The sequence below is a fragment of the Fundulus heteroclitus genome, unplaced genomic scaffold (genome assembly GCF_011125445.2).
Source record: "Fundulus heteroclitus isolate FHET01 unplaced genomic scaffold, MU-UCD_Fhet_4.1 scaffold_45, whole genome shotgun sequence".
NCBI classification, from domain to species: domain Eukaryota; kingdom Metazoa; phylum Chordata; class Actinopteri; order Cyprinodontiformes; family Fundulidae; genus Fundulus; species Fundulus heteroclitus.
Window position 1 is genome coordinate 512,923 of NW_023396868.1, and position 23,876 is coordinate 536,798.

General features: G+C 40.8%; 1 protein-coding gene and 1 long non-coding RNA gene across 4 annotated transcripts; one reads left to right on the plus strand and one right to left on the minus strand.

Moving 5' to 3' along the window:
- Positions 1 to 226: 226 nt before the first annotated feature.
- On the minus strand, positions 227 to 6,619 carry LOC118560570. Of its 3 annotated transcripts, none has more exons than XR_004929452.1 (4): positions 6,601 to 6,619; positions 955 to 1,547; positions 667 to 810; positions 227 to 488 (listed from the first exon to the last, which is right to left on the minus strand). It is a non-coding gene; the product is annotated as an uncharacterized LOC118560570 (long non-coding RNA). The 3 variants fall into 3 exon arrangements; XR_004929451.1 differs by lacking the exon at positions 6,601 to 6,619 and adding an exon at positions 2,315 to 2,401; XR_004929450.1 differs by lacking the exon at positions 6,601 to 6,619 and having other exon boundaries at positions 955 to 1,685.
- Positions 6,620 to 7,111: 492 nt separating this feature from the next.
- hyi (hydroxypyruvate isomerase) lies at positions 7,112 to 23,028 on the plus strand. Its single transcript, XM_036131662.1, has 8 exons — positions 7,112 to 7,595; positions 7,783 to 7,894; positions 18,874 to 18,988; positions 19,681 to 19,759; positions 20,393 to 20,442; positions 20,531 to 20,600; positions 22,531 to 22,665; positions 22,737 to 23,028. The coding sequence occupies exons 1-8, from the start codon at positions 7,397 to 7,399 to the stop codon at positions 22,784 to 22,786; spliced, it is 810 nt and encodes a 269-aa protein (XP_035987555.1). The 5' UTR covers positions 7,112 to 7,396; the 3' UTR covers positions 22,787 to 23,028.
- The last annotated feature ends 848 nt before the right edge of the window (positions 23,029 to 23,876 follow it).

A 23,876-nucleotide genomic window follows, 5' to 3' on the forward strand; every position in this document is an offset into this window, starting at 1 on the left:
CAATGATAATTTTAATACTAAGCCATGCACAAAGAATCAAATATATTAAATAATAACAACTCATTAAGCTTGGATGAATGATTCAAATATTGTTTAATAAAAAATACTGAGTGAGACAACAAGATGTGTGTGTGTGTATCTAACTGGAAAAACAAGAACAAAGTGAAGGAACAGGGAGGAATATTATAAATACATTTAAAAAAAAATCCTCCACATACATCAGGCTTCAGAGTGCATCAGGGCTGAAAGGAAGGACAACATTAATAATAAAGGTACCTGGCATAAGATAAAAATTAACAGTGTGGAACAAAAAAAATGGGAACAAGCATGAATAATATCAACAAACATACGTACAGTATGTGTCAACAAGAACAACAAATGTGTAAACAGGCGTTAAGAACAGGTATCGTAACCATTTTTTTTTGGGGGGGGGGGCTCCACTGAAACCTGTGATGGCCACAACAACGATACTGCTGGTCCAGCAAGATCTGTTGAGACAGGGGCACAAATATGTTCATTCAAGCCAGTTCATTCTGGACTGCCTACAAAAATACTTTTTCTTGCATACGTCAGAGGAACTCAGTCTCGACACCTGTGGAGTTCCACTATGCACTACGGGCTGCTACTGTAGGGCAGTTCCTCTCAACAACGCATACTGGCAGTTACCTGGATGATGCATCAGACCACTTGGCGGACTTCTTGGACAACAAGAACAGCAACTGCAGTGCTTCTGAGGTTGTGAGAGTGGAGCAGCTGGTAGATCCATCACCACCTGACCTCACAAAGACCGAGTCTTGTGTCCTCTACCACCTGGCACGATACATAGCAAAGAGGGTCATCAGCTTCTCGCTCTGTGAGGAATGCCAATGTGCACTGGTTGAAAAAGTAACCAACACAACAAGTGAGAAAGCTGTTTTACTACAGTTAAAGGAATTTAAAAGGGGTGCATTATACCGGCCATGCGATGAGCTGTTCACTCTCCTGTAGCACGTGGAGCAGCTCTTCCGTTCCAAGACGAGTGATTCCCTTATGGAATCCTCCAACGTATTGGAACAGCTGGAAAGAGAGGCCATGAGTCTGGACAGCAACCTTCCCTCATGCCATGAGCTGAAAAAAAAATCCTTTCAACATATATCAGGCTGAGGTTAAGGATTCACTCAAAGTGCATCGGAGCTGAGAGGAAGGCAAACAGCCATAATAAGGGGTACCTTGGCAGCAAGAGTCAGACCAAGAAGGCGATTTCCACACAGCAGACCTCCTCACCTAAGGTCATACAATCTAGGCCACTGCCGAACACCTTACTGGTTGCTATGGATGTACTGGGCCTCTCCATTCCCAGCACACCGTCCGCAGTCTCCACAGCCTCCAGTCTCCTCTTATTCCAGCAGTCAGCAGACACCACCAGCAGCCATGGCCAGCACCAGCCAGCACCAGCTGCCAGCGCCAGCTGCCAGCGTTATCAGCAGCCGCCACCAGCAGCAGCTGCCATCACCATCCTTCGCCAACATCAGCCAGCTCAAGCAGCCATCGCCTCCAGCAGCAGCCACCTGCAGCAGCAGTGTTTGGGGAACAAATTAGTCACACTACTGTCTGAGTAATAAACATTTTAAAGCTCATTATGGCTTATGATAATTTTTTGTGTGGAATAATTTGTATTCCTACATGCAATCCAACTAAACAGCCCTTTCAAGGGTGCAATTAAACAAACCTTATTTCTACTAGCATTAGATACACAGTACTCAGCTGACTGGCTAACACCGCCAGGTTCAGCAGATACAACCTAAAAAAACGTCCTAGTCAACCTTGATGATACTAGTAATCTAACATCAATAACTTACTTAATAAAAGATGTCAGAGATTTACTAATGAACTTTGTAATTTCTGGTGTAGCGATAGCTTCTTCACAGCTGGCAAAATTGAGATAAAAGTAGCAGGCAATGACTGAAAATCGGTTGTCTACCAAGTTAAGAATATATTTATAAATTGCACTGTGCACATACAAATAAATATAAGCATATGCACCATAAAGGGCCTAATTATATAATATACAGAGTTGACAATTCAAAAGAGGTAGCTATTTAATCAACTTACGCCTGGATATAACGTTAGTGCTACCTTTACAGAGGGCGAAGTCAAGCTAACAAACTAGCAGGCAATCGGTGGTCTACCAAGATAAAACATATATATAATTTCGCTGTGTACATACAAATAAAGATCAGTATATGCATCATAAAGGACCTCTGATAAAATATAGACAGTTGACAGTTCAAAATAGGTAGCTATTTAATCAATTTACCCCTGGATATAACGTTACCTTCACAGAAGGCAAGTCAAGCTAACAAACTAGCAGATACCCCAGAAGTGGGCGGCAAAAAGCGTACAACGCAGTCCAATGGGAGTGTCGCGACTCTTTTTCTCTCTATGGCTCTGGGGTATGCAGCCTCGCATAGTTCCAAAAAGCTATTCTATGGCGTTGGACATCATTCACTTCCATTGCTGACTGTCGAGTAACTTCTGAGGTAAATTGATTAAATAGCTACCTGTTTTGAATTGTCAACTGTCTATATTGTATCATAGGCCATTTATGATGCTTATACTGATCTTTTGTTGTATGTACACAGCGTAATTATATATATTTTTTTTATCTTGGTAGACGACCGATTATCTGCTAGTTTGTTAGCTTGACTTGCCTTCTGTGAAGGTAACGTTATATCCAGGGGTAAATTGATTATATAGCTACCTATTTTGAACTGTCAACTGTCTATATTTTATCAGAGGTCCTTTATGATGCTTATACTGATCTTTTGTAGTATGTACACAGCGTAATTATATATATATTTTTTATCTTGGTAGACAACCGATTGCCTGCTAGTTTGTTAGCTTGACTTGCCTTCTGTGAAGGGGTAAATTGATTAAATAGCTACCTATTTTGAACTGTCAACTGTCTATATTTTATCAGAGGTCCTTTATGATGCATATACTGATCTTTATTTGTATGTACACAGCGTAATTATATACAGACCTCTCAACTTTTATCAAAAGTTAAGAGTGAGATTATGCTAATTTGGGAGCGGGGTGTGTTTGGGGGCGGGGCTTCTTTTGGGGCGGGGCTAACCGGACCCTGGAAGAGCCGGTGGAGTCAACTCCATCTCATTTTTATCCCACCAGACAATGAAGTAGACATGTATTACTTGTGTTAAAAAGAGAAAGAGACGTATTAATACTTTATTGTTCAGTTAATGGATTAAGACATAAAAAATACACAATTGTTCAAATAATACTGAATAAAATTAAGTAGTTTTAAGTTATTGACCAAATTATTACACTGTTACACATTCATCTATGGGTTGTTTATCATTGTAAATCTATAACCTGATTGGTGAATCAGGCTGAGTTTCATCAAGCCTTTATGGTCAACATTTTACCCTCAGCAGCAACACTAAAGCACACACAGGTTCCCGCTGCGTCTTTACGCACGATCCAGCTGCTGATGTCTCCCTCCTTTCAGCTCAATGCACTTCTACACTGTTACAGTTTATAACATTCTCATCACCTTTCACAGCGACAGGTTTCTCAGTCAGTCGCCGCGCTGACCAGACAAATTTCTATTGCTCTCGTCAGTGCGCTCTGGGCGGTGAGGTGGGCGGATTTTACCCCCGTGCGCTGCGTGTGAGGGATAAACAGCGGGGAAAATGCATAACTAAATACTGTAAAGGGGTCCTATAAAGGGAACCAGGGGTACTGACAGGTCTAAGATGAAGCCCCTGATGTTACAAGTTCTTTAAAATTACCCTTAAAAGTGCGCACCTGAATTAAAGCGCGAGGCAGCACGCCCACCGAAGCGCCACTGATTCTATGTTGTTAAAAATAAAATAGCATGAAATACAGCTACAAACTCTCCTATTGACTTTAACTGGCACACGTTGCTACCGATGTGAGGGAATTAAACGTAGTGATTCACGTTTTGAATGGTGAACGGTGATAAAAGCACCTGCTCCGAGGGAAATGAGGGGGGAGAGGAGCAAGCGCGGAGGCACAGAAATACGGTGAATGTAGTTAAAAAATGCAGAATTAATAACAACGAAACGTATAAACAGACCAAGTGGCGTTTTAAACTGCATCTGGTTAACAGAACTGTTTTATGATCCTGCGTGCAGCCATGACCGGTTCTGAATGAACCGGTCATCTGGCAGCAGCTCTCCCCCGCCCCCTCCCCTCCTGTGTACGCGGTACAGGACCATACCGGCTTACTTTCACCACTGTTAAGACTAAAATTATTCATAACTCTGATCACTCTTCCTGCTGCTCTGTTAACATGAACTGCAGCAGGAATTACTGATGGCCACAAGTTGTGAAAGAAGCCGAAACAGCTCAGCAGAAGGCGGAGTTTTGTCATCCGCAGCCCAGAGGGGCTTTGTGATTTTTATGCGAGAAATTCCATGTTTGCGTGTGAAATGTCATGTGTTGCGTGTGAGCGTGTGAAGTCAGTGAAATGCGTGTGTCACACGGTCAATGCGTGAGAGTTGAGAGCTATGATTATATATATATATATATATATATATATTTTATCTTGGTAGACCACCGATTGCCTGCTAGTTTTGTTAGCTTGACTTCGCCCTCTGTAAAGGTAGCACTAACGTTATATCCAGGCGTAAGTTGATTAAATACCTACCTCTTTTGAATTGTCAACTCTGTATATTATATAAATAGGCCCTTTCAGCTCCGATGCACTTTGAGTGAATCCTTAACCTCAGCCTGATATATGTTGAAAGGATTTTTTTTTCAGCTCATGGCATGAGGGAAGGTTGCTGTCCAGACTCATAGCCTCTCTTTCCAGCTGTTCCACTACGTTGGAGGATTCCATAAGGGAATCACTCGTCTTGGAACGGAAGAGCTGCTCCACGTGCTGCAGAAGAGTGAACAGCTCATCGCATGGCCGGTATAATGCACCCCTTTTAAATTCCTTTAACTGTAGTAAAACAGCTTTCTCACTTGTTGTGTTGGTTACTTTTTCAACCAGTGCACATTGGCATTCCTCACAGAGCGAGAAGCTGATGACCCTCTTTGCTATGTATCGTGCCAGGTGGTAGAGGACACAAGACTCGGTCTTTGTGAGGTCAGGTGGTGATGGATCTACCAGCTGCTCCACTCTCACAACCTCAGAAGCACTGCAGTTGCTGTTCTTGTTGTCCAAGAAGTCCGCCAAGTGGTCTGATGCATCATCCAGGTAACTGCCAGTATGCGTTGTTGAGAGGAACTGCCCTACAGTAGCAGCCCGTAGTGCATAGTGGAACTCCACAGGTGTCGAGACTGAGTTCCTCTGACGTATGCAAGAAAAAGTATTTTTGTAGGCAGTCCAGAATGAACTGGCTTGAATGAACATATTTGTGCCCCTGTCTCAACAGATCTTGCTGGACCACCAGTATCGTTGTTGTGGCCATCACAGGTTTCAGTGGAGCGCCCCCCCCCCCCCCCCCCCCCAAAAAAAATGGTTATGATACCCGTTAACGCCTGTTTACACATTTGTTGATATTATTCATGCTTGTTCCCATTTTTTTTTGTTCCACACTGTTCATTTTTATCTTATGCCAGGTACCTTTTATTATTAACGCTGTCCTTCCTTTCAGCCCTGATGCACTCTGAAGTATGTGGAGGATTTTTTTTTTAAATGTATTTATAATATTCCTCCCTGTTCCTTCACTTTGTTCTTGTTTTTCCAGTTAGATACACACACACACACACACACACACATCTTGTTGTCTCACTCAGTATTTTTTATTAAACAATATTTGAATCATTCATCCAAGCTTAATGAGTTGTTATTCTTTAATATATTTGATTATTTGTGCATGGCTTAGTATTAAAATTATCATTGTTGTGTGACCAACTCCTGCCTTATCAGAAAAAGTGGGTGTAAATGCTGAATGGACTGTTCTTTCTCAAAAAAGCAAAAAGCAACAACGGAGTCCAATGGGAGTGTTGCCTGTCACTGTTCTCTATCACTCTCTCTGCAGCTAACCTTACTCTTACTCTGTGCATTAACCCAGAGACGTAGAGAAAAATCTTAATAGCTCTGCACTTACCTATAGACCCAAACATATAAGCATAGTGCTTTTGATAATATGTGAATGGCTTAATCTTAAAATTATATTCTTAGTCTTAACATGATCATGTTTCACGTTGTGGTCTGGGGGTGACCACTTATCAGAAGTGAGCTAGCTGCTGGGCGAATGCTGAATGGACCACGGCAGACCTAACACTACGACCAAGGTAAGCTAATGGCTGAATCGGAATTTATAAGCAAAATCACAGTAATCAATAATACAGCCCAGTCACCATAAAATGAAAATCATGAGACATCTGTCATCACATGAATGATATGGAAAAGGAAAGTTAAGTTAGAGCCGTTCTAGCCTGTTCTCCTGTCCATACGAACATGAACATAAGCTTTTCCCTCCAAAAATGTAAAACGTATCTAAGTAATATACAGCTTTTTGTTGTCACCCTGCCTCTCAAAATGGAAAAATGACATCAACAAATATGTAATCATGCAATAACAGCTGAAAAAGTAGTAGGGTGTATGTTTATATATATATTTACCGTTAAATAACGCAATCGCTGCTGTCTGTCCCATAGAAGAACATGACAGCCAGCGTATGTTTTGGAACTATAACGGTCTACACGAACCACGTGACTGCCCTGGCGGTGACATCAAAGAGTGTCGCAACTCTTTCCATCTCTATGGCGCTGGCTCTGCCCAAACCCATTCATTTTGGCGATGCTGATTTGCCAAATATTTATAAATCTTCCCTAGCAACAGTATACGATTGGTTATTTCGCTACACTTGCAGGGCTCCTTGAGTCACAGCCCCACAAGTGTAGAAGAAGAGAAATGATACGTCTGTTGGTGGAAATGCACTGTTAAATGATAGAGTCAATCAGTAGAAGAGTTTTAATAATTATTATTACATGTCGCCACGTACTATTAAGTAAAAACTGACATTAATAATACTTTTAAAATCTATATATATTTTGACTTTTCCCCTCCACATCTAGGGAGGGCAGCGCCCGAGCGCCCCCTATGGGCCAGCCGCCACTGGGAGAGACCCATCCAATATGGCGGCGACGAAGGATGCGTTCTAGCACGTAATGAGGCTTCCACGTGTATGATGTCTATGACCTGACTTTCGCCAGAAGGATTTCGTTCCGCAGACCGCGTGGAGCTCTGTAGAATGACGGAATGCGCAATGCATCTGGCAAGAGTCAGGTTAGCGGTCTGCCTTTCTCGACTCGAATGCCTATCGCAACATGGCGACGACGTTGACGTACTCGCCTACGCGGGGGATACAAAATCCTGACCGCAGGGTCATTGGCTCTAGCTGGTAAAAAAAAAAACATGGCTGCGTTGAAGTTTTGTGCGAATATTTCCTGGCTGTTTACGGAGCTTTCCGACTTCAGCAAGAGGATTTGTGCGGCTGCTTCTGCCGGCTTCCAGGCTGTGGAGGCAGCCTGGCTCTACGACTCGGACCTGTCGGAGCTGCAGAAAGCTAAGGAGGCAGCAGGAGTGGAGTTCGTCCTCATCAACACCCCGCCAGGTACAGCAGGCTCCCCCTGCAGCAGCATGGCTCCAGCACCGCGCTACATGCGCCAGGCAGCACAGACACTGTCCATACGATGTTGTCTATCCATAGATATTTTTTCTTACCAAATGTCTTGAGACCAAATTTATTGTAATCGCGCCTGTATGCATAAAGTGAACTGAATGACGTGGCTGTGTTGCAGGAGATCTCAAGGCAGGTGATCTCGGTCTGGGAGCAGTTCCTGGGAGAGAGCTGGAGTTCAGACAGGGTCTGGATCTTACTCTGAAGTATGCCAAAGCTCTGAACTGCAAGAGGTCAGAGAACTCCCCTGAAAAGGACCAAAAATGAGCAAATCCTCTAGATAGCTTGCTCTTAGTTGAAATGTTTTGTCTCTTCTCCAAGAGACTTCTCCAGTGTGAGGAAATACAGGTGAACTCAGCTTTAGGCAGTACCTTAAAAGGCTGAGTTTACCTGAAATTCCTTAGACCGAAAATGTCTGTTGGAGAAGAGACCTTTCAACTAAGAAGAACCTGTCCAGGGGGCTGATGGTATCCTTTTTTTTCCCAGCCCGGATTATTGTGCTGCATCGGGACTTTCTGGTGTTGATGTTCTGTCCTGGGCCTGTGCACCACGCAGTTATTACATGGTCAGGATGCTCTCTGCGGTAGATGTGGAGGTTTAGGGAATCAGATGAGACCCTAACAATGCCATGCATCTCTTGCACTTTTTCACTTTTTTTTCATAGTAAAACCACAAACCTCCAGATGTTTTATTTGGATTTTATTTCTGTACTCAGTCCCTCTATGTTAGCAATAGCAATATCATCTTTATTGTCATTGAAACATACTGTTGCTCCAAAGTGACAACACTGGCACGGCTTCCTTCAAAACGGGCTCTTTAATAAATGCCGTGAAAACTACAAAAATAAAGACAAGCTTTAGAAATGGATACATTTACAGACAGTCAGGTGACACATACTGTAACAAAGTTACCTCGTGACCGCCTGCCACTTCGGAGGTCTTAATAGACTAATTCTTCTTTGTCCACTCTAAATTAAATATTAAGTAATTAAAACACCATAACCAATAAATTTACAAAATATTACAAACATAAATACAATACCTTTTCAGCTACAGCAAATACGAGACTGCTACTCTTTCCCAGATTTCTGCTCCTTCTCTCATGCAAATCTCGCTACCTTTCTTATATACGCAAATCTCGCGATAACTTTTCAACAAATAGTTTCAAAAGAAATAAAATACAATAATTTTACATAAACCTCAAAATTTGAACTAAACAACTTAAAATACATAATCTGAAATAAACATACATTTTTCCAAGAAATAAATCATTTCACTGTCACTTACACTCCCACCAAAATCACTAATTTGTTTCAATGTGATTTTTCAATGAATGTCAGAATTAAAGTCTGTTTTACTCTGTATTAGTCTCAAGTAACGTCACTACCCTATGAATAGGTCTTTCTAAATATATCAACCTTGTCAGTGGTTTTCCTTTGTCAAATGTCGTTTCACTTGTCTTTAGTTTCACCTTTCGAACCTTGCCGTCTGGGCTCTCTAGAGTCTCTACTACTAGAGCTAGCTTCCATTTACATCTTGGAGCATTATCATCTTGTAGGATCACAATGTCATTAATGTGGAGGTTCCGTGAAACTTTCTGCCATTTCTGTCGCTGTTGGAGATTTAACAGATATTCTCGTTTCCATCTTTGCCAAAACTCGTTTGCTAAAAATTGTACTCTTCTCCATCTTTTGTTCAAGTACAAATCCTCTCTGCAAAACTGTCCTGGAGGGGGAAGAATAACTGAAGACTTCATCGTTAATAGGTGATTGGGAGTTAAAGGCTCTGGACCCAAGGGATCATTAAGATACTCCACACTTAAGGGTCTGCTGTTAATGATGGCCATTGTCTCGTAAAAGAGCGTTCTTAGACTAGTTGTATCAAGTCTGTTTGAGAATTTATCTAACATTGCTGTTAGTATGCTTCGTACTGTTCGAATTTGCCGTTCCCAGACACCTCCCATGTGGCTAGCTGATGGAACGTTCATCACAAACTCACAACCAATAGCTCTTTGTGGTTCTTGGTCCATATCCTTCATTAGCTCCAAAAACTCTCTTCTGGCTCCCATAAAATTTGTCCCTTGGTCACATCTTAGTTGTCGAACAGGACCTCTTATGGCAATCAGAACCCGAAGAGCGTTCATGAAAGCATCAGTTGATAAGTCATCAAGTGTTTCAATATGCACAGCTCGTGAACATAAGCAGGTGAACAATAATCCATATCTTTTGACTTCCTTTCTTCCTTCCTTTACCATGAATGGGCCAAAACAGTCAACACCGCAATATGTAAAAGGAGGTGCTGTTTTTGTTCTTACTTCTGGTAACTCTGCCATCTGTTGGACATTTGTGGTCTTTCTATATCGCCTACATTTAACACAGTGGTAAATGTGCGAAGAAACCATACTTCCACATCCTAAAATCCATATGCCATTTGCACGCAATTCATTTATGGTCATGCCTCTTCCTTGATGATGTACACGTTCATGGTAGTGTTTAACGAGGAGAGCTGATACATGGGACTCCTTGGTAAGAATTGCGGGATGTTTGACATGATGATGCAAGGCTGATTGGGACAATCTTCCTCCCACCCTGAGAACATCGGACTTGTCCAAGAAAGCATTTAGTTGCTTTAGTCTGCCATGCTTGTGCAGAGAATTTTCCTTCTGAGATCTGATTTTCTGTATTTCCTCAGTAAAAGCTTCCTTTTGCACTAGCTTAATAATGAAAACTTCTGTGTCTCTTCTCTCTTCAAGATCTGTTGTTTTGTTTGTTCTTTCTTGAACACCTTTAAACTCTTTTATGCATCGTTTGAGTCTGGCAATAGCCTTTACAGCTCTCGACCAATCAGAGAACTTCTTTAGACGCTCTAGAACAGGGCTCACTTGTTTTGACTGCACGGTGTGTGCATGACCTGTACGGAGTTCAGGATCTGTCCCTTCAACTTCTCCCACCATTTCCTTTCTTAGTCGACGTTCCAATGAAGACAATCTGTGTTCAGCACTTTGCTTGTTGTTTGGGAGATTTGGATTGTCTGTTTTGAATGGTAACGGGAGTTCGTAATGACCATCGTTCTTCTGCTTTATACCTTTGGTCACCTTTGACATGAACAAAATGTCTTCCTGTGAAACTGGATTGTCATCTGTTGCATGTTCAGAAAAATCGGATTCCAAAGCCTTAATCACATCAGTTGGACTGGCTTCCTTTACTTGAGTTCTGCATACAAAATGTACTTGTTTCTTGAGTTCAACTGCTGGTTGTGAAACAGGGAATACTTCACGAACAATTATTCTGTGACTTGTACCGATGACATCGTTGTGATTTTGAGATTGAGATGAGCAACCAACTATGCTCCAGCCAAGATCAGTTAACTGTGCGTAAGGTTGGTTCTCTTTGCCTGCAAGAACTTTGCGTGGTAGGAGGGCTTGTTGACAATTATAGCCAATAAGTAGACCAACTTCGCATTCGAGCAGTGGAGGTAGCTTATCTGCCAGCTTTTCCAGATGAGGCCACTTTAAGGCGGTTTCAGACGTTGGGATATGTGATCTGTTGACAGGGATAAACTCTCTTGTATATACTGGTGGCAGTGTAATTCTTTTTTCATCTTTATATCCTCTAACTTGAAGGTTTACCAGCTTGTCACATGGTATAACTGTTGACTTGGTGGACATAGTTGACAAGCACAGATTGACTTTACTTTTATTTGTGTCAAGACCTTGGGCTACTTCATCCAAGATGAAGGATGTATCACTTTGTGAATCAAGTAGTGCATAAACTAAAACCTCTCTGTCTGGGTCGTTCTTTGATGAAACCCATACAGGTAGAATAGAGGATGTCAACGTGCTTGAAGTTGCTTGAGTTACCCTGTTAGAGATCGCCACCGATGGTTTGTCTCCTTCTTCAGCGTCAGCTTCGTCGTTGTCTGGAGACTTTTCACTCACTGCAGGTATTACCCTGTTACGCTCAATGAACGCGTCATTGTGCAGACATGTTGGATGTCTCCTTTGACATTTTTCGCATGTGCTCTTTTTGTCACACTTCTTGGAATGATGTCCTCTCTCTAAACATCCAAAACACAGCCTTTCTGCTTGTGCAAACTTGATACGGTCTTGGAGTGGGGTTTCTGTGAATTTGAAACATTTATCAAGGATGTGACCATTTCTTTTGCAGAAAGGACAGGTCACAGTATTTGTGTTGTTTGAGTTTGTTGTTAGCGTTTTTGCTTGGATGACTTGGTTGCGTAATTGTTTGGGTTTACTTATTTCCAAACTTCTAAGAGCTTGCACCGATGCTATAGGATCGCATGCTAAGTCTGCTTCAGTGGATACAAAATCAGCAAACACATGAAAAGATGGATATTCTCCATCACTAGCCCTTCTTATTTTCATGGCTGTCCGGTTCCATCTTGTGGTCAACCAATCTGGAAGTTTTAGCAAGAGTTTCTGGATTTCCATACAATCATTGAGAATCTCCAGTGACCTTATGTGTAACATTGCAGCTTCACAATTCTTCAGGAAGTCAGCAAATTCTCTCAACTCACTTCCATCCTTGGAGTTTATTTTAGGCCAACTGTGAAGCTTGTCTCTGAAGCATTTTCCTATGGTGAATAGATCTCCAAAACGTTTTTCCAGCACTTTCCAAGCTGAGTCATATGCTTCATCTGTCCCCACTAGAAGAAAACCTTCAACTGCTTTCTTCGCGGGTCCACCAAGATACTTTCTGAGATAATAGAGTCTCTCATTCTTTGGAATGTTTTTCCTTTCTATCAGGGTTTCAAAGGACAACTGCCAATCTTTGAACTTTAAGGGGTCACCAGTGAACAATGCAGGTTCTGGAGTTGGAAGACGATTAGCGCTTATTGCTTCTGCTAGTATGCCAACTAGCTCATAATTTGACTGTTGTTGAGCTGCAGCAGAGGAAACCTGTGTGGCTTGAGGGATGAATGGTGGACTTGATGCATTAAGTGTTTGGCTTATGGTGGCCTTAGGTTGTTCAGCAGGACTTTGTTGGGCTTGGTTTATTACTGTAGGATTATGTGGCATAGATTCAACAATTTTAGCATTATGGAAATGGGTAATATTTAGAGCTGGAGAAGAACTGTGCGCTGTGACAGGGATTGCTTGGATTTCACTTTCTGCTTTAATGCTCTGTGATGAACTCTGACTTTCAGAAATACTTTCAGCTTCATCATAAACCTTTACTCGTGCCTTTGCGGCATTCAATTTTTTAACTTCTTCCAAGCGTTTAATCTTTCTTCGCTGCTCTTCCATTGCTTGCTGCCTTTCCAAATTCTCGCGTTCTAATTTTTGTAACTCAATCGTTTCCTTTTCTTGCTCTTCCATAACTGCTAATATTTCTTGAGATGCAGCTGCCTCCGCCTCTGCTTCCAATCTCTTGGTTGTTTGTGAACTACCTGAACTACCTTTAGAGCTTCTGGATTTTGACCTTGATGTCATACTTTCAGATCCTAAGCATGACCCAAAATCTGGCCATGGCTCTTCGTCGTCTTCTGCAGAGTCTCCTTGCAGTTGTTTCTCAGCTCTTCTGACAATAAATGCAGAAAGTGATGTACATGCATCTACTTTGCGCCTTGCGTCTGCACCAGGAGTGTGTATTTGCCGTATTTCTTCATAAATAGTTTGCATATATATGCAGGTGACGTTTACATTGTTAATCAGCTCCTTTAATTCACTGTCTGAAGCTTCTTTTCTTAATATGACTTTGCTCAGTCTTGCTTCATATCTCCATTTTTCAAAACCGACTGCATATCTGTGTTGAAGCATTTTAAGTTTCTCCTCTTGAAGCTCTTTACCCTTTTCGGTTAACGTTCTAACTCTTTCACTTCTTCGAACAGTCTGTGGTTCTGAGATTTGCTCAGTATCATTTTCCTCCACTTCAGTACTTGATAGAGCATAGAGTTCTTTATGATCTTTGTCAGTCATTTTATAAGTCTGGTTAAACGTCACTAAATGCTCTTTTTAAATTGCAAAATACTCCTTTAAATTTCTAACTTAGGTGACTTGAATATTACTTTATACTGTAGCTGTAATGAGATTCATTCTTAATACAGATGTATTTCAACTTAAAGAAATTTGTTAACTTCCCACTTAGTTTGACCTCAAGATACATACACAACACTCTTTCCTTAACAACAACACATCACTTTGAAGTTCAGTAGAGAATAAGTAACCTTTTGACAAATGTGTTGTAGAAACTTATGTGGCTTTAAACTTCACCTAATCCACTCTTATTCTACTTTTACACTGTCCTTAATTCATTTCCACCGAACTTCTGATGTACGTTGCTGCTGCGCTTGGTTTCTTGAAAACGGTGAGCTTGACAAATGGCGCCCTCTTGTGTTACACCACGGCACCGTCACTCACTGCAGCGGCAGTCCTCTTTAACGGTCCTAACCGGCGTTGGTGCGCCTGCCGTTTTCTTAACGGTTTGTAACCGGCGCTGGCTGGAGAGTTGCACTGTCACTCACTGCGGCTGCTGTCGTCTTAACGGTTTGTAACCGGCGCTGGCTGGAGGAGTTTTCACTGTTGCTCCAAAGTGACAACACTGGCACGGCTTCCTTCAAAACGGGCTCTTTAATAAATGCCGTGAAAACTACAAAAATAAAGACAAGCTTTAGAAATGGATACATTTACAGACAGTCAGGTGACACATACTGTAACAAAGTTACCTCGTGACCGCCTGCCACTTCGGAGGTCTTAATAGACTAATTCTTCTTTGTCCACTCTAAATTAAATATTAAGTAATTAAAACACCATAACCAATAAATTTACAAAATATTACAAACATAAATACAATACCTTTTCAGCTACAGCAAATACGAGACTGCTACTCTTTCCCAGATTTCTGCTCCTTCTCTCATGCAAATCTCGCTACCTTTCTTATATACGCAAATCTCGCGATAACTTTTCAACAAATAGTTTCAAAAGAAATAAAATACAATAATTTTACATAAACCTCAAAATTTGAACTAAACAACTTAAAATACATAATCTGAAATAAACATACATTTTTCCAAGAAATAAATCATTTCACTGTCACTTACACATACATTACAACGAAATGTGTTCTCTGCTTTTAACCCATCACCCTTGGGGAGCAGTGGGCTGCCATGTGCGGCGCCCAGGGAGCAGTCTGGGGTTAAGGGTCTTGCTCAGAGACCCAGGGTGCCGGGGACTGGGTTACTGGGGATCGAACCGGGTACTTGCATCCATCTCTGAGTGCAAACGCGCTGCTCTAACCACTAGGCCAACACTCCCCCCATTAACAGTATGTTAATACTTCATTGAATCAATGTTTGTTGCAATGATAGCTATATGTCTCTACATGTGCCAATCTGCCAGAAGTTCAAGGTTCTTTACTGTCTACCAAGGCTGTGGATCCCAACCCTGGTCTTCAGGGTCCCCTGTTCTGCATGTGTTAGGGCTGCATCAAAGAACGTCTCATTGCTTATGATTCTTTCACCAAAGCGGGAGTGTCAGTGGTTGCCATGATAAGTGCTGTCCGAATAGTGCAGTCAGTCAGTAAGGAAGGAGGTAGGAGAAGGAGCCTGTATGCTCCCCATCATAGTTCCTTTAGCATAGGAACCTCATGATGTCCCTTACAGGTGCTAAGGAGCTATAAGGAATTCCACAATCCTTTTATGTGACATGATGTATATGCACAGCCCACCTCATGGAAATTAACAAAAATGGTCAGATAGAAGAGAGCACGTACTTGGAAGATGGACTGCGTATCGATTTAAATTTCAAGAATCGATTTGATTCCAATTCTCAAGATTAAGAATTGATTCTTTTTGATCCGATCTTAAATTGGATTGCTGGTATTAAAAAAAATTTTAGCTGTCACTTGAATTATATGATTGTGTGTAGTTATGCAACATATTGATACTAGTATTAAATTAACATTCAACAGCAAATTAATAAGGTAATGGTAGCTAATGGTGGCTATAAGGACCAAACCCTTTCATTGAATGTTGAGACAATGACTTTCATAAACATGCTGTGGGGCACAATATCCCATCAGATCCAGGGTAGAAAACAGAGGATGCCAGAGATACCTTTAGCTGCTATTTGGAAACTAACCCGATGCATTATGAAAAATATGATGCATTATGAAAAAATATACCTTCTGGAGTGGAATGTGAGTTGTAAATGCTGGCTCACACATGTAAGTTCCCAGTAGAAAATGATTTTTTTTTTTATTTTCAATAGATCTTTGGTAATATTAATTGATCTTTACGTATTAATATGAAAATCTTTTTTTAAAAAACAGCCCTACCTGTAAGTAGCAGAATTGATCATTTCACATATTATATGACTTGTTGGTCATCCATGTGGATCAGAGGCCTTTGGCCATCTCCACCTTTGTTGTCTACAGCAAATGAGATCCGATAAATAATGTAACAGCAAAGTTTTAAATCAAAGGAAGCAATAAAATTGCCAGCTGTGATGTGATTAAATATAATATATACATGTTAACCTTGACAATTAAGCTCTAATTGTTTATATTGTACACATAATTTATTTGGCAGATAACATGTATACACCATTCTCTGTTAAAAACAAAACTCATTTATAAAATTAAAGTAACAATAAATAAATAACCTCCAGTATGTGAACTCTATTTAAGAAGACAACAACCAGCAATTGGACTTAGTGTTAGAAACAAGAAAGTCTGTATGATTTCACGTGCCTTCATATGTTTTGGTTGGCGAAATGAGAACTTCCGCCATTTGCTACTATTGTCTAACTTGTGTGATTTGTTGTTCTTTTTCGGAAGACTCGCATCATCGATGTGCATTTGTGTTGCGTAATGACGTCAGAGTTAAAGGCTGTCTGAAGTTGGCCCAGCAGTCTGAAACTCCTTTCCTACCTACGACAGAGTTCTTACGGTTGAGTCCGGGAAAGGTCAAAGAACAGGAACTAGGAGCTAGAAATAGAACATTTCGGATGTAGCCTTGGTGTCTCCTTGCTGCCACACACCTGACTTAAATTAATTGATTAAGAGGCTTCTGAAGCACTTGATGGCTGCAGAGGAGGTCATGCAATCATTTGAATCAGGTGAGCTGGAACAGAGAAAGATCTAAAACATGCAGGACAGGGGTACTTAAGGACCAAGTTGGAAACCACTGCCCTAAGGGAAATGAATTTCACAGCTACAGTTCCAAAAACGCACAACAACCCTAAAAATCACTACAACTTATTTATAAATCGAAGAGCTGCAGGAACAAATGAGTTTTTCAGTCTTGGTCCTGCTTCTTGGCAGCAGATATCTGGACCAGGACAAGCAGCTTGAAGTCATGCTCTGCTCTGGATCCGTCACGGTTGTTCTGGCTTTTGTGACTGACCTCACCTGTTACAGTTCAGTCAAATGAGTTAAGGCTGCAGACTTTAGCAATTCCCAACAGCTGGTTTTTATTCTTGTTCTATGCAGGAGAAAGACATCTAGAGACTGAGATTTTTGCTCATTCTTTTTAGCTTCTTCTTAGTAAGAGGTTCGGCCCCAGATTCTCAGTCAGATTTAGGTCTAGATTTTAAACGGCCCATTCTAACATATAGATCTGCTTTGATGGAAACCATTCCATTGCCTTATGTATAGGGTCAATGTCCTGCTGGATGGTGAACCCCACCCCAGTCCCAAATCCTTGGTCTGCAACATCCTCCAACAGTTTTTTTCTTCAGAATTTGACCAAAAGAAATTAAAACATAAGTAAAATCAGATATACAGTGGCCCACAAAAGTATTCAACAACACCCTCCCCCCCATGCTATTTTTTGTTTTGTTGCTTTACAACCTGGAATTAGAATGGATTGTTTAAGAATTTGCACCAGTTCGTTTACAGAATATGCCTACTACAGCTTTGAATAAGTTTTATTTTATTGTGAAGCAAACAACAAATAGGACAAACTAACAGAAAACCTCAGCATGCATAACTGTTCTCCCCCTTAAAATCAGTACTTTGCCACCTTTTGCTACAGTTTAAGCAGCCAGTGGCTTTGGATCAGTCTCAATGACGGGTCTTCAGCTCCAGTCCTTCAGGTCCGGTACCTTAGAACCTTTAGATATTTCCCTGATCCAACGCAACTGAATCAAATGGCTCAATTACCTCCTCAGTATACCGTTAAATTCTCCAGAGTCCTGCTAGGGTGTCATTTATAAAACAATGTGTAGGATCTATACTAAAAGTTTTCTTGCGCACAAAAGCTGAAAAATTCCAATTTGTTTGTTTAATTGAATCAGCATCCATCCATCCATCCATTTTCCAAACCGCTTTATCCCTCATGGGGTCGCGGGGGTTGCTGGTGCCTATCTCCAGCGTTCACTGGGCGAGAGGTGGGGTACACCCTGGACAGGTCGCCAGTCTGTCGCAGGGCAACACAGAGAGACAAACAGGACAAACAACCATTCACACACACTAATTGAATCAGCAGATCATTGTTATTTTAGGGTTACCAATGGGAACCATGGCAAACAGAGCAAAGAAACAGAAAAAAAACTTCCCAGAAAGGCCTTATTTAAATGTGTAAATCAGAGGTAAATGCATATATTGTCCACATTAAAATAATTTTATTAAAACGTTAACCTTATTACTGTTTTAAACATTGGATGACATCATCATGGAGCCAGGCATTGTGTTGAAATTCCTCTTGTCTGCCTGGTTTGTCATTCTTCATCATCTATCTTTCCCTTGACTCAGACCAGTTTCCCAGACCCTGCTGCTGCGAAACATCACAACAGCACGATCCTGCTACCACCATGTTTCACCGTGGGGATTGGGTTCTTAGTGTGATCAGATGTCTTGGGTTTGTGGCACACATTTTCCTTGGTGGCCAAAAAGTCTTGTCTTTAAAGCCTAATCTGATCTGCAAATCTGGGGAGGATGTGTCACGTTAAACTGATCTCGGGCAGGTTTTGTTGGATTGCAGCTTTCGAAAACGCATAGTATTGATTCACATTCAGGTCTGCCTATACACTAAACATTTGAATGTGTGGGTTTTTGTGTGTTGTAGCGGTTTTTAAGTGATTTTTGGGCTGGGAATCTGTGACTCTATCTGGCAACTTTGGTTACTGGCAAGCGGCAGGGTACACCCTGGAGAATTAGGAAATAATTATTACCTATACCATTTTCCAACAGAGGGATGTGGTATTTTTTTTCCATATTTCCTGGTTTATAGGAAGATCTGTGTTCACTTGACAGAATTCACCTCATGGCGGGGAGGATTCCAGTGGATTCTCACAGAGCAACAGTTTCCAGAGAAATGGAGGATGTCTTTGTGAAGAACTTAAGCTATGCAGCTGATATCCTCTCCAGGGTAAGTGTATACTGTCCAACTACCAGAAACTCTGACTTGTATCACAGAAAGTTCTCTTCTTTTATGTTTATATAAGATCACCATCCCAAATTCCACCATAAATCCGAGTTTGAGAAGTTTCTAAAGCAGCCACACTCAGCTCCTGCTTGTTCTGTGTGTGTGTATATATATGTGGCTATATCTATGCTAGTCTATATATATATATATATTTATATAGTATATATATATATATATTATATAGTGTATAATATATATTATAGTGTTGGTGTGTATATAATGTGTCTATATATATGTGTGTGTTAATATATATATTATATATATGTGGTGGATGTATATTATAGATATATATATATATTACTATATATCTTTAGAATTATCTAATATCTGTGTGTATTATATTGTTATATATGTGTGTGTGTGTATATATGTGTGTGTGTGTATATATATGTGTGTGTGTATATATATGTGTGTGTGTATATATATGTGTGTGTGTATATATATATATATATGTGTGTGTGTATATATATATATATGTGTGTATGTATGTATGTTGTATGTTGTATATATATATATATATATATATATATATATATATATATATATATATATGTGTGTGTGTGACAACCCTACAGCACAGTGTATAAAAATCATTTTAATTGAAGTTCAACTACTAATCAGAATGTTTCCAACAGGAGGGAATCACTGGATTGATTGAGCCAATCAACAGCAGAATCACAGACCCCCGGTATTTTCTGGACTCCCCTCATCAGGGTAAGACTGATTACTTCTGAGACAGCAGAGTCTCAGAAGTATAACCCCCAATTGCTCCCCAGGCGCCGCACAGTGGCAGCCCACTGCTCCCCAAGGGAATGGGTTAAGATGCAGAAGTGAATTTCTCCATTGTGAGATCAATAAAGTTCAATTATTATTATTAGAGTCACTGAGCACCAACTAACACTGAAATCACCTTTCACCTTCATTTAGAATCTTTAGCAATGATACCTGGACTAAAATGGAGAGTTTGAGAACTGCATAGTCGGAATGTGTAGTTTGATGTGTAGAGCAGGAGGAAAAGGTTATTTTTTTTTTTTTTACAAATTATAGGAAGGAAAAAATAATAATTAGTGCATGCAATACTAGTGTCATTTTGTCTAAGAAATACAGTAGCAGCCAGACACTTGCTTTTTACATTTAGGAATTTCCCTCATTCATAATGAAAAACACTGAATAATGTTCAAAACAACAAGAATTGTTCAGTGAGATGTATCATTCTGTAAAGTAGGACCAGGTTTTTAAAGTTTAATATATCAATAATATATCAGTGTTTTGTAGAACCAGATCTATTTCTTGCCTCAACCTTCTTGTTTGACATGAATTATCTGTGTTTTGTTGGCTGTTGTGCAGCTGCAGCAATACTGGAGAAGGTTGGCAAGCCAAATATTCAGCTACAGATGGTAGGTGCTTTGGAAATGTGTTTTGGCTTGGGGAAAATAGAAACAAAAAAGTTTTCCCTTTACTCAAAAGTTCTATCCACTGTTGCAGGACATCTATCACTGGCAAATAATGGATGGAAACCTGACACAAAACATCCAGAAATATTTCCCCATAATTGGTAAGTTGAAAGAATAAGCTGTGATGTGTGAGGTCACAAAATGCACAAACGATGCTTTTCCTAGTTCAATCTTAAAACGTCTACTAAAAGAGAAGACGGCTCACCCGCTACTACCATCTAATGTAGAACAGATTACTAGATCAATGTGTGCTTCTGTGCTTGTTTGTCTGTCTTGTTGTGTCTCTGTTCTGTCTTCTGTAACCCCAGTCGGTCGAGGCAGATGACCGTTCATACTGAGCCCGGTTCTGCCGGAGGTTTTTCCTTCCCGTTAATGGGTGGTTTTTCTTCCCACTGTCGCTTCATGCTTGCTCAGTATGAGGGATTGCAGCAAAGCCATGTACAATGCAGACGACTCTCCCTGTGGCTCTACGGTTCCCCAGGAGTGACTGCTGCTTGTCGGGACTTTGATGCAATCAACTGGTTTCCTTATATAGGACATTTTTGACCAATCTGTATAATCTGACCCAATCTGTATAATATGATTGAACTTGACTTTGTAAAGTGCCTTGAGATGACATGTTTCATGATTTGGCGCTATATAAATAAAATTGAATTGAAAATTGAATTGAAAAGGCTGACTACACACAAATCTTCATCACATATATGGACCATCTTTAAAACCAGCCAAATGTCTAAATATGCAAACATTTCATGACGCAATACTTGATTGTCAGGTTTTGAAGGGGATATATCGTTCAGTTCTTCCTCTTCACATTGAAATCATTCAGTTGTGGTCTAGATAAAGTGGAATTGCAAAGCTTTGGTCTGAATTCCTCATTATTGTTGCCCCACAGCCCCTCTGTTCTGAGGTGAGTCTGAAAGCAACTTATTTTGGTGCCGTCTCTTTAAATCTAAAAGAGGCACTACACACCCTGCCCCCATCCAGGTCACAGAGCGTTCCACTCCACCCTGACTGGGCATTTTTGCACTCTGTTGGGGGACGGTGTGATGAACAACTGAACATTTCGACTAATCCACTTGTAGTTTCAGTATCCTTCTGCTTGGAATACACAATCATTCAGAGAAATAAAAATGGTAGATTTGTGAGACTGGAAGCTGGAAGTCTATCATATTGTTTGGCAGCTCTACAGCAAATAGTAATGTATTTTCAAAAAACGTAATAGGAAAACACTGAACAGCTTGAAAAATATGATCTAAACAGAACATAAAGATATCTATGTAGCTCCGGGAGAGATGAAATTCAACGGTTCTGCTCTCCTAAACACAAGTACACAACAAAATGTATTTAAGGGCTAAAGATTTGAATTTTACATGATGTCCCCTCTAAATGTGTCTCACTTTCATCGAACCAGACAAAAGGGAGACCAAAATATCTCAAAAATATAAATTTTTAAAATACAACAAATCTTTTTGGATACATCTGTTTCTATGTAAAATCTGACCCTGCTGCTATAGTTGAAGGCTTTGCTCACACAAAGCTCAAGCAATGTGGGGCTCGAATTCTTTCATCTGCACACACTAAAATCCCTACATGATTTGATAATGAGCACAGCACCAATAATTATGTAAAGACATCAGAGTTTAGATGCGTCTTTGCTTCCTTCCTTCCAAAACACAACGCTAAATAACAGTAGCTAGGAGACAAAGTTCAGAGAGTGGTCCTGGAATAGTTTGGATATGCAGAGAAAGCACTAGAAAAGGTTGAATATTTTCCAAAGCTTCCAGGGATGAAAAAAGAGGAGGAACACAAAGTGTGTAGATGTAGTAAAGGGACGTGCTAAGTGTGTGTTGATTATCTGCTGAGCGAGCCTCAAACAGAGCAGCTGATACATTTGCTTGACTGTTACTTTAACATTTGTTGATTTTAAATATGATGTGGAACCACCTATTGGAAAACATAAGTGTAGCCGTGTGCTGAGGAAAACGATGAGGTAGGCAGTGGTCTAAGAACAAATGTCTTGTGACTCAGGCCACGTCCAGATTGCACAGGTTCCTGGCAGAAATGAACCCGACAGCGATGGGGAGCTGAGCTACAGTTACCTGTTCAGTATACTGGAAAAGCTTGGCTATCACGGATACCTTGGCTGTGAATATAAGCCTTTAGGTAAGTCTTCTTTTAAGTAATGGTTATGTAATTTAGGGATGTCAACTGATGATCATTTCTGTTCCTTACAGTGTCCACAGAAGAGGGTTTAGGGTGGATCAAACGATACTGGGCCCAATAATTACTTATGCAGTGATTATCACCAACTGTCATTACTCCACCTTCTGCTGGAAGTCAAGTGGCCTTTAAGTGTTCTCTGTCACCACATGAACACTGCTGATGGTGGTTCTCTCAGTCCAGTGGAGGTCCAAACAGCTGCAACTTGAAGACTTTTGTATCACATTTTAGATTAACATTTTGTGGAATCTGGAAATTCTAGTGGATTTACTATGTCCATAAAATGTCTATTGTATTACACTTACAGATGATACATAGGCCTTTATTTTGATACACTATACTTTGCATAGATGTACAAAACCCACCCTTCTGATTTTACTTTAAATGATCCTGTGTAAGAAATGTATCAGAATCAGAATCAAGTTTAATCGACAAGTAGGTTTGCACTTACAAGGAATTTGACTTGGTATTGATGGTGCAGACGACAAAAAATAAGAATACAGTAAAATAAGAAGTAAAAATGATATATACACAGAAGCTGTATACACTCAGCAGATTGTGCGTTAATGTAACGCAGAAGCTTGTAAGTCCTGAACGGAGGAGAGAGACAGTGTCCAGTTTCATGGGCGGCTCTTGGCCTTGTTCATAAGGCTGGTAACAGATGGGAAAAAAACTGTTCTTGTGGCGTGAGGTTGTGGTCCTGATGGACCGCAGCTTCCTGCCAGAGGGAAGTGACCGAAATAGTCTGTGACTGGGGTGCGAGGGGTCAGCCACAATCTTCCCTGCACGCCTCAGAGTCCTGGAGGCATACAGGTCCTGGAGAGATGGAAGATTGCAGCTAATCACCTTCTCTGCAGACCGGATGACACGCTGCAGTCTGCTCTTGTCCTTAGCAGTGGCACCAGTGTACCAGATGGTAATGGAGGAGGTGAGGATGGACTCAATGATGGAGGAGTAGAACTGCACCATCATTGTCCTTGGCAGGTTGAATTTATTCAGCTGGCGCAGGAAGTACATCCTCTGCTGGGCTTTCTTGGTGAGGGAGTTGATGTTCAGCTCCCACTTTAGGTCCTGGGAGATGATAGTTCCCAGGAAACGGAAAGACTCCACAGTGTCAATGGTGGAGTCACAGAGGATGATGGGGGTAGCTGGGG

Coding starts and splice junctions, on each gene's coding strand:
- hyi (XM_036131662.1), top strand. CDS start 7,397: ATGGCTGCGTTGAAGTTTTGTGCGAATATTTCCTGGCTGTTTACGGAG. Junction 7,596..7,782: donor CCTCATCAACACCCCGCCAG/GTACAGCAGGCT, acceptor GCTGTGTTGCAG/GAGATCTCAAGGCAGGTGAT. Junction 18,989..19,680: donor CAGCTGATATCCTCTCCAGG/GTAAGTGTATAC, acceptor TGTTTCCAACAG/GAGGGAATCACTGGATTGAT.